The 10,011-nt window shown below is 41.3% G+C and overlaps 1 protein-coding gene across 2 annotated transcripts; it reads left to right on the top strand.

The window, feature by feature from the left end:
- Nucleotides 1-3,140: 3,140 nt before the first annotated feature.
- Nucleotides 3,141-9,274, top strand: myl2b (myosin, light chain 2b, regulatory, cardiac, slow). 2 transcript variants are annotated; one of them, XM_039802092.1, is made up of 7 exons: nt 3,176-3,270; nt 4,730-4,819; nt 4,933-5,008; nt 6,407-6,511; nt 6,664-6,742; nt 8,778-8,826; nt 8,923-9,274. In XM_039802092.1, the coding sequence occupies exons 1-7, from the start codon at nt 3,268-3,270 to the stop codon at nt 9,025-9,027; spliced, it is 507 nt and encodes a 168-aa protein (XP_039658026.1). In that variant the 5' UTR covers nt 3,176-3,267; the 3' UTR covers nt 9,028-9,274. The 2 variants fall into 2 exon arrangements, with proteins under 2 accessions (XP_039658027.1, XP_039658026.1); XM_039802093.1 differs by lacking the exons at nt 4,730-4,819; nt 4,933-5,008 and having other exon boundaries at nt 3,141-3,270.
- The last annotated feature ends 737 nt before the right edge of the window (nt 9,275-10,011 follow it).

Below are 10,011 nucleotides of genomic sequence, written 5' to 3'. Positions count from 1 at the left end.
CTACTATGACATGTCAACATGTCTGCCGTGAAAAAGGTCTATAAAGTCCATTCTCAGTGTTGGTGCACTGCAGCTTTCTCATTTCCACATCACACTTGTGTTAGTTGCTGCTGGATCCTGATTGGTTTCCAAACTAGTTGTGACGTCACGCTGATGCTCGTACATACACATGTTCAACTGAGATTTAAGTGGAGCGCAGAGAAACTTTCCTCCTTCGGCAGATGAATGTGAAAACAGCCGTCTGGTGTCAAACTCTGCACATACATCGTGTAGCAATAAATGAAGTAGCCTAACTATAAGCAAAACACTTTTTTGATTGGAGGGGGTCTTTAAAGTGTTCACTGTGGGTGTGTGATGTGCATAAAATTCTGTTGACCCTTCCACTTCAAATCCACTTAACTTGCCTTTTATTATCACACAACCTTCACCTTATACGCCTTATGTATTATATATGAACTTCTACTTGTAATTGCTTTACATAGGCCTATATTTGTATTTCTTTTACACCCTGGTTGTCCTGATTTGTTTATCAAATTGTTTTCCGATTAGGATTAGTGTCTTTCTATGTTCTTACAATGGTGTTGCTTCCTTTTCTGTGTTGTTTTTGTATTATTCTTGTTTTTGTCTTTCTTTGTCTTTGTGGCAGACTCCATGGTATTGTAAATGAGGGCCGCCCCTCAATGATCTCTCGAGAATAAATAAAGGTTGAACGTGAAACATGTCTACTGACTGGTTAACCCCTGTGTTGTCTAATGCTGCATTCCAGGCAACCCGTAACTCGTGTTTTCACAACCTTCTACCTGTGAAAGTGCCCTGGAACGGCAGTCAAACCCATAACTTACTACCCGTGAACTCGTACCAGATGGTTGTACTCCCAGTTACAGTTTTTGACGTCACACACACACATAAACAACACTGGCGACCCCTGTTGATGTTGTACAGACGCCGGTGATTAACGGTGAGAAATAGAAATAAGGGTGAGGCTATTTGCACCCCTGGTACAATTGGCAGTGTATACTATTCGTACCCTGGTGCAATTAGAAGTGCTATTCGTACCCTGGTGCAATTAGAAATGAATGCTATTCGAACCAGCAATGTGTTCTATTAATACCCCGTCTGGTACAAATATCAGTGTATGCTATTTGCAGTATTGTATCTACAGTAGCCTACCTTGGCATATATTTAAACAGTTATCCATACTACTCATGTATTACACCTTTTTGGAATACTATCGCCCTGACATACCCTAACTATAACCAATCCCACTCCTCTTGCCTAAACCTAACCAACCCAACCAGAGCAGGTATATTCATGAGTCTTCCCCTACCACCCTGCCAAAAAATGTTCACGTTCGCGGGCCCCGACTTGCGCAAATGCATGCAAATTATCTAATCCAAAATGAAAAAACTTAAGATCACCTGCCCAGGGAATTGAACTCCAGACTCAAGCTCAGTGTTCTAACCACTCAACTAGCAGTTCTTACAGAACCCTATACAACTGTTTACCGCTTGGTGTCTTCAAGCCTCGGTTGCTAGGTAACCATACTGTATACAAAAAATAGGTACTAACAAACAAACTAACGATTGTATGCTTTCACTTAACACAGAAAGAGCAATTGTAGTATCCATTTCCCGCTAGAAATTAAATTGTTATAAACTTTAGAGACAAAACTTTCCTAATATGTCAGTTTCTGTGGTCATGGAAGATGAACGTCCGCCATGATTTCGGAGCACCGTGTTTTTGTTGTTACGTCAGGGTGTGAATAGCTCAGCTGTGTGGCCGAGGCTAGTCGTACCAGGGGTGCAAATAGACACTCCGTAGAAATAAATAGACATAAATAGGCAACGTAAAGTAATTCCGTACACATTGTAATCAAAACAATACACGTACGATTGGGTACTACTACAGGTTATGTTTATTAAATGAAGCCCAAAATATGTCGCCAACTAGAAATTGCTAGTATCATCCAGGGCTAGCTAACATCAACGGTAGGTAGCCGCTAGCTAACGCTAGCTAGAAGGGTTTGTGGTGACTTTGCCCGGAACGCTACAAAGTCGGGAGTCGTAACTTGAAGTCGTAACTTACGGGCTGAAAATGGTGTCTGGAACCCAGCATTAGGGTCAAATTTGATCCATTTTCTAAATTTCTATTTTAGAAATATGGGTTTCTTTTTAACTACTTAATTTTAATTAAAAAACGTCAGAAAAACAGTTGATTTTTAGTTTTGACCCGGGAGGACGACAAGTGCGTGGTCCAATGGAAGACAATAAAAGGGTTAAGGACACACAAGCTGTGGGCGGCTGTGGCGGTCGTCTACCAATCGGAAGGTCGGTGGTTCGATCCCTGGCCCCTGCAGTCTACGTGTCCAAGTGTCCTTGGGCAAGAACCCCCGAATTGCTCCCGATGTTGTGCCAGTGAATGTTTATCTGATGAGCAGGTGGCCCCTTGTGTGGCAGTCTCGGCCACCAGTGTATGTATGAATGTGTGTGTGTGTGTGTGTGTGTGTGTGTGTGTGTGTGTGTGTGTGTGTGTGTGTGTGTGTGTGTGTGTGTGTGTGTGTGTGTGAGAATGGTGAATGGTGCCTGTGCTGTTTAAAGCGCTTTGAGTAGGCCTAGTCACTAAGACTATCTAAATACAGTCCATTTACAAAGAGTAAAACACAGTCTAGACTAGCTCCATTTCATAACTGTCCAACATTGTTGCAAGAGACCAACAACCTTGTTCATGTAACACGTCATACGAACAGTGTTTCCTACTAATGTTTTCCACAGTGCGACAGGCTGTTTATGAGCAAGTCTTATTGGGGCTCAGGACGCTTTAGCTAACAGTTCCGTTTATCATGCTACCAAGAAACGGCTTCCATTATAACATCGTTTTGGTCCCTGTGGAGCACTAACAGGACAGCTGGGTGATGGATCCCATCAAGTGCAACTGTCAGTCACAAACGACAGTCCTTCCTGAGCCAAAGCTATGTCCTATTGTTATTCTTGGGTATCAGTGAAGGGGTATGTGTGTTTGGCTAGTATCCCTAAATCTCATGAACTCTAACAATGGTTGGACAATAGGGATGAGGGGAGTGGTAGTGGAGGGGGGAATTGTCTTCTTTACCTGGCCCTCTGACTAAAGAAGGCAAGGAGTATTTATAGACCATAAGCATGCCCCATTATGTGGGGAGAGGGGTCAGTATATCTACCCCCTTTGTGTTCAGCTTCATCATAAAGCAGCCGGGATACTGCTTGGTCCTCATCAGCTATATACCACTGAAACATGGTGAGTGGATACAGATTTCATTTGTTTAAAGTACCACCCGACTGTAAAGGGGACATTCTGTTTCTGCTGCATGTGTTTATAGAGTATAATGTATGCAATATTTATATGATATACTGTCATGGCATGTTTTGATGAATTGCTCTTCTCACACCAACGATAATGAATCAATTTACCCCATGTCAATATGGGGCACTGAATACAGATCAACAAAATAAGACCATCAATAGGACAGCACTCCAGTTGTCCCATTGATGATTTATAATTGATTATTTGTGTCTACTCGCAATGTTGAAACGAAAATAAAATAAAAAAAACTGTATGAATTGATAATTGTAGCACGGAGAGGAGAAAGGAGGAGATAAGGGAAACAAGGGAGGAGATAAAAGAAGAGGAGAGGACATTAAAGAAGAGGGGAGAAAATGAAAGGAGAGGACATAAGGAGAGGAGAGAAAAGAGAAGACCCCTTGTTCCCTCCTCTTTCCGCTAACGGTCTCTTTCAGAGGGGAGGAGAGGAAGAGGAGAGGAGACAAGAGCGAGTAGAGTAAAGGAAATGAGAGGAAATACGGAGAGGAGAAGATAAAAAGGAGAGAAGAGGAGAGGAAACAGGAGAGGAAAAAAAAAAAAAAAAGAAGAAAGAAAAGGAGCAAGAGAGGAGCAACAGGTACAGGCTACAAACGGGTCAAGAATAATGAAACGTATCGTGTTGATCCGTGAAGTTTCTGCTGGTCCTTTCAGGTTGACCTGCCCTGGGCAGCATCAAGAAACCAATTCTGCCTCACATCCCACGATTGCACGAATCCTCTTAAAAAAAAAAAAAAAAGAAATAAAGAAATAAATGAAGCTGAGCGCCAGAGGTCCCGTCCATGACATATACAAGTGCTCCAGAGCTAATCCACAACGAGGGTTAGACAGCAGCTGTCGAGAGGCCCGTGAATCCCAGCAATAGGACGGCGTAGCGCTGCATCCCCTTGCGCTGTTTTTTTCCCAGTTCCTTGGCAGTCGTGTAAATAGCTCGACATAATCCTAGCCTCCCAGGGATTTCTGATCAAACAGGGCTCAGTGTACCAAACTGTCATCACCCAGCCAGGCCCTATAGAATAATCCCCCCGTGTGATCCTGGGACTGTGAGAGTGCGGGCAGCGGACCACACCCTCCCCAGGCTTAGTCTGCATTCTCACAAAATTGGAGGCTTGAGTAAATATTTCCATAACAAACTGACAGTGTTTGTAATCCCTCCTAATGAAATGCGTGCCCCGGTATAAACCTTGCCTGTTGTGCAATTAATGCCCCCCCCCACACACACACACACACACTCTGTAAGTTTGCTCATCACCAGCTCGCTATCATAAGCATGTGTCACAGTAAAACCGATAATGAGTGGAGCTGGCGCAGAGAGCCAGGTGATGATCGTGCCATTATTACTGAATCTAATTAGAGTGTGATTGTCCAAACTCTGCAGTCACCCAAGAAGGCAAAGAAGAGATCCGACGGAGCCGGCTCCAATGTGTTCTCCATGTTTGAACAGGCCCAGATCCAGGAGTTCAAAGAAGTCAGTGCTCTGCCAAATGTTTTCTTTCACATAGAATTTGAGCGTGTTTGCTCTGTGGTGGATGCTCACTGTGCATACGGGAGACACAGCATGTAACAATAAAACTTCTGCAGGCTTTTACTATCATGGATCAAAACCGAGACGGTTTCATTGACAAGAATGACCTGAGAGACACTTTTGCAGCTTTAGGTAGGAACGCCTGTGTGTCTGTTTATTGTATTGTATGTCTCTTTTGAGTTGTAAGGGTTCCACATTGTCACATTTCATTTGAGTGTACCCAGTTGTCAACCTTGTTAGAGCTGGAGCAATTGGGCGAGAAAATCATTTTAAAGGTCCCATGGCATGAAAATGTCACTTTATGAGGTTTTTTTTAACATTAATATGAGTTCCCCCAGCCTGCCTATGGTCCCCCAGTGGCTAGAAATGTTGATAGGTGTAAACCGAGCCCTGGGTATCCTGCTCTGCCTTTGAGAAAATGAAAGCTCAGATGGGCCCATCTGGAATCTTCTTCTTATGAGGTCATAAGGAGCAAGGTTACCTCCCCTTTCTCTGCTTTACCCCCCCAGAGAATTTGGCCCACCCATGAGAGAGAGACATCATGGCTTGCAAACAAGCAAAGTGGCAGTTGGTCAAGGCCACACCCCCACCCTCCACTTTGCCCCCCCTCTCTCCTCCTCAATAGCATTTAAAGCTACAGACACAGAAATGGCACATACTAAGGAAAACTCATTGTGGGACTGGCTCTAGTGGCTGGAATTCTGCACCAAGGCTGAATTATGGGAAAGAGACTTCAGATACAGTATTAGGGGACCACTAAGGTCTATATAAAAGAGACTTCAGATACAGTATTAGGGGACCACTAAGGTCTATATAAAAGAGACTTCAGATACAGTATTAGGGGACCACTAAGGTCTATATAAAAGAGACTTCAGATACAGTATTAGGGGACCACTAAGGTCTATATAAAAGAGACTTCAGATACAGTATTATGGGACCACTAAGGTCTATATAAAAGAGACTTCAGATACAGTATTAGGGGACCACTAAGGTCTATATTAAAGAGACTTAAGATACAGTATTAAGGGACCACTAAGGTCTATATAAAAGAGACTTCAGATACAGTATTAGGGGACCACTAAGGTCTATATAAAAGAGACTTCAGATACAGTATTAGGGGACCACTAAGGTCTATATTAAAGAGACTTAAGATACAGTATTAATGGACCACTAAGGCCTATATAAAAGCATCCAAAAAGCAGCATGCCATAGGACCTTTAATAATCAATACAAAATATAAAAAGTACTTTTTTTCAAGCAAAAAATGCAAAACATTCTCTGGTTCCAGCTTCTGAACATTTCCTGTTTTTCTTTGTCCTATGTAAAGTAATCTGAATCTTTGTTTTTGGAAGTACTATAGGGATGTCACATTAGGATTCTGGGATATTATGATGCATTATTTCGCTTTGGTTGTAACATTTTATTGACCTAACGATTCATCAATCATTCGAGAAAATACTAGTCAGATTGATCAATTATGGAAATAATCGTTAGTTGCAGCTCTAAACCTTTGACCACCTCCCTCTCTAGGCCGTTTAAATGTCAAGCAAGAAGAGATTGATGAGATGCTGACGGAGGCCCCAGGACCGGTTAATTTCACGGTCTTTCTCACCATGTTTGGAGAAAAACTAAAAGGTGAGGGCCAGTGTTCTGGATATTCCAAAAGCCTGGTTGTAGCAATTTATTTCAAGACCACGGCAATCCTTGAAAAAAAAAAAAAAAAAGAGATGATAGATACCTTTGTTTACATTTTTCATCAACTGCGAGCTGCCGCTGTTCCCCTCCAGGTGCTGACCCGGAGGAGACCATCCTCAACGCTTTCAAAGTCTTTGATCCTGATGGGAAGGGAACGTTAAAGAAAGACTTGTGAGTAACAGTCTGTAGTGCTCTGTTAGATAGATAGATAGATAGATAGATAGATAGATAGATAGATAGATAGATAGATAGATAGATAGATAGATAGATAGATAGATAGATAGATACTTTATTGATCCCCAAGTGGAAATTCAAGGTCCCAGTAGCTTAAAGACATCACACACAACATACACATACATCATAAACAGGATGATAAAATGACAAATCCATAGGGCTGGGCGATAAAACGATAACGATATGTATCGCGATAGACACGTAATCAATATCAATAGAAAATGCGTTCGATAAAACGTTCGATAACTTGTTTTTCTTCTTCGGAAGAAACCAGAAGTTGCGAAGCAAGTTTGGTTGCATGAACAAAGGCACTCACTCTCTGGTAACCTAGCAACGTAGGGAGTGACACTCTAACAGCCAATCATGTAACGGTATCAAGTTTGGTGCGCCACATTGCTGTCTCGTGTTGGATTCTACAATAACAGAACCGGCGGCGTGTAGCGATAAGTGGAAAGTGAGTGCCGCAGCGAGCAAGGAAATTGTTGATAAAACATGAAAAGTCAGTATGGCAGTTTTGGGGATTTTATAAGTCTGACCGTCGTCCCCACCAACACTACCGCAAACTTGTTTTACCACCTTAGCCGCTACACTTTGGGGCAACCGTATTACGCCAGCGTCCCGCAACAACATCTGCAGCTGCTACACCGCACAAGCAACAGACCGCCATGGAGAGGTACTCTGCATCAGCGCCTTACTAAACGCTACAAAGAAATAACGGAGGCAGACGTGCTGAGCACTGTCCAGAAGCCAGGTTACCAACCTAGCACTAAACCTGCAGAAAATAGTTCTTCTCAGGTTTCAGGTTTCTCTATGTTTATATTTAACACTTTGCACCATTTTATTACACCTTATTAAGCAATTCTTACTTATTCTTTCTTCACTATGATTTTAGACTTATGTTTACATTTTAATTATTTGAGTGGTTTCCATGGTTGTGTTGACATTTCTGATTTTATAACTGAGGGGATTATAATCAGAGGAAGGTTAAGTTTAAAATAAAAATGTTTAAATTTAATATATTTTTCTCCTGGTCCTTATTTTAAATAGGTCATAAAAAATATCAATAATTATCGATATCGACCGATATGAAACACTTATATCGTGATACAGTTTTCAGCCATATCGCCCAGCCCTACAAATCCACACGAATAATACGGCCAATAAAAGAAAAGATACTAAATAAAAAATCCACATGAATGAGACGCTTGCAGTGACAGGCCAGGGACTGACCCTGTGAGTCAGTATGCATGGTAAGGTGCTCTACAAGAGTGTGGTATGGTCATGGTCATGGTGGTAGTGCAAATAAGTCCAATAGTGCAAGGATAAAGTCTAGAGACCAGCATTAAATATGGACAATATAAGAGAATAATGTAGACATAGTAATATAAAAACTATAGCAGTGCAAGGACAAAGACAGATAGCATTAAATATGGACATTATAAGGGAATACAGTAGACAGTAGGATAGACACAACTCAACAGTCCATATTAGAGGTTTGAAGTAATAGGATTACAGCTATTATTCAGGTATTAAGTTAGATGAGGTGGGCATCCAGTAGGGCTGGGTACCAAATTCAATATTTTTTTAGGCACTGACTGAATTGCCTCTATAGCATCGGAAAAAAAGCCTTGTCATTCAATACACAATTTCAATACCCAAGGAGTAAATGTCATCAGCGTCAGTGAGCCAATAAGCATGCAGCGTGCTTCTACCAAGATCTGATAATGCTGCTGATTGGCTGTTTAACGTCACACGTCGTAATGACAGGCAGGAAAAAAAAACGTATATGTTACGTGCAGAGACAGGGCTCACGTAGTAGGAGCTGAAAAAAAAATGAACAAGATTTGTACCGTTTTATAAAATTGGTATTTAGGAACCGTTATCGAAGTCACGGTATATTGGTATCTAAATGTTTTGAGCGATACCCAGCCCTGGCGTCCAGTGTGCTCATCATCGCTGCTTGTCTTTACAGTGTGACAGAGATGCTGACGACCCAGGCAGACAGGTTCACCCCTGAAGAGGTTAGAGCTCCGCCTCAGACATTGATAAGTTCCATTAAAGATATTATTCCCTCCAAAAAAAATAAATCATCTTTTTATTGTACTTTATACCCATAGATGGAACAGATGTTTGCCGCCTTCCCACCAGATGTAGCAGGAAACCTAGACTACAACAATCTGGTCCACGTCATCACACACGGTGAAGAGAAGGACCAAGAATAGACGATTCCTGAGCTTGCGCTCTAGGTCATACACCTAGAGTCATAGCACAATAGGTCACATTTGTGCCAAAATATCACACAAACTACAGCGGAAATATTTTATATTTCACATTCATTCAAATAAATGACATTATTTTTGCATGAATGTATCAATTCCGTATTCATTGTAGTGTGTGTATACCACACTGTGTACATGTGATCTCTTGATATGTCATGGGTGAAATAAAGATCTATGAGCTCACAGAAAAGGAAGTGTTAAATAATATGTTCTGACACGACATTCTATGAGATGTTTTTTGCTGAATGAATAAGGGAAAGGAGGGTTTGTATCACTGGCAGTAGCACTGAAGAAGATATTTGCAAAGATCCACTCGCATATTGGCATAAGCATAACGTTTTGATGATGTGGGAGATTTCCAGGGGGTCAGGAGGTTAAGCATGCAGGCTTGTGAGGATGTTAGCTAATCCCAGTGTGAGGAACAACAATTACTCTTTTCCGTTTGGCTCCAGGGATATAGATTTGTGTGCGGCTTTGCTTCCCAAAGTTGCATCAGAAAAAAAAGCTGTTTCAGTAGTGATATTTAATTAGAATTATTAGAATTAGCTGGATATAGTCGTTAAGTTGCAGTCCAGTGCTGAGTGTTCAGCAATAGGATATGCAAAGGTTAAAAAATATTAAATTAAATATAAAAATATCTGTATATCTGTCTGAGCAGTTTCTCTCATTAAACACTTTGGCTGGGGTTTGCAAAGATAGCCTACCGTGTCTATTTAGGGACATCTACGCGTTTCTATTTTCTTTTAACTTTAACCTCGGAAGATTAAACTACATATGTATTCAATTGTTGTTTTTTGCAACCGAAACAACATCCATCAGCTCATTTTTGATGAAAATATGAAAATGAGTCTATACTATTTACTTTATGTTAATGGTCAACCTAATCTGTAATTAAAGGTGCAGTAGGTAAGGTAACTAACTTTCTGT

This window comes from Perca fluviatilis, chromosome 6 (genome assembly GCF_010015445.1).
Source record: "Perca fluviatilis chromosome 6, GENO_Pfluv_1.0, whole genome shotgun sequence".
Classification (NCBI taxonomy): domain Eukaryota; kingdom Metazoa; phylum Chordata; class Actinopteri; order Perciformes; family Percidae; genus Perca; species Perca fluviatilis.
This window is presented reverse-complemented; position numbering and strand designations above follow the sequence as displayed.

Bases quoted from the DNA above. Each gene is read 5' to 3' on its own strand.
- myl2b (XM_039802092.1), top strand. The intron at 6,512-6,663 runs GTGAGGGCCAGT...GTTCCCCTCCAG, and splicing joins GTTTGGAGAAAAACTAAAAG to GTGCTGACCCGGAGGAGACC. The intron at 8,827-8,922 runs GTTAGAGCTCCG...TTATACCCATAG, and splicing joins ACAGGTTCACCCCTGAAGAG to ATGGAACAGATGTTTGCCGC.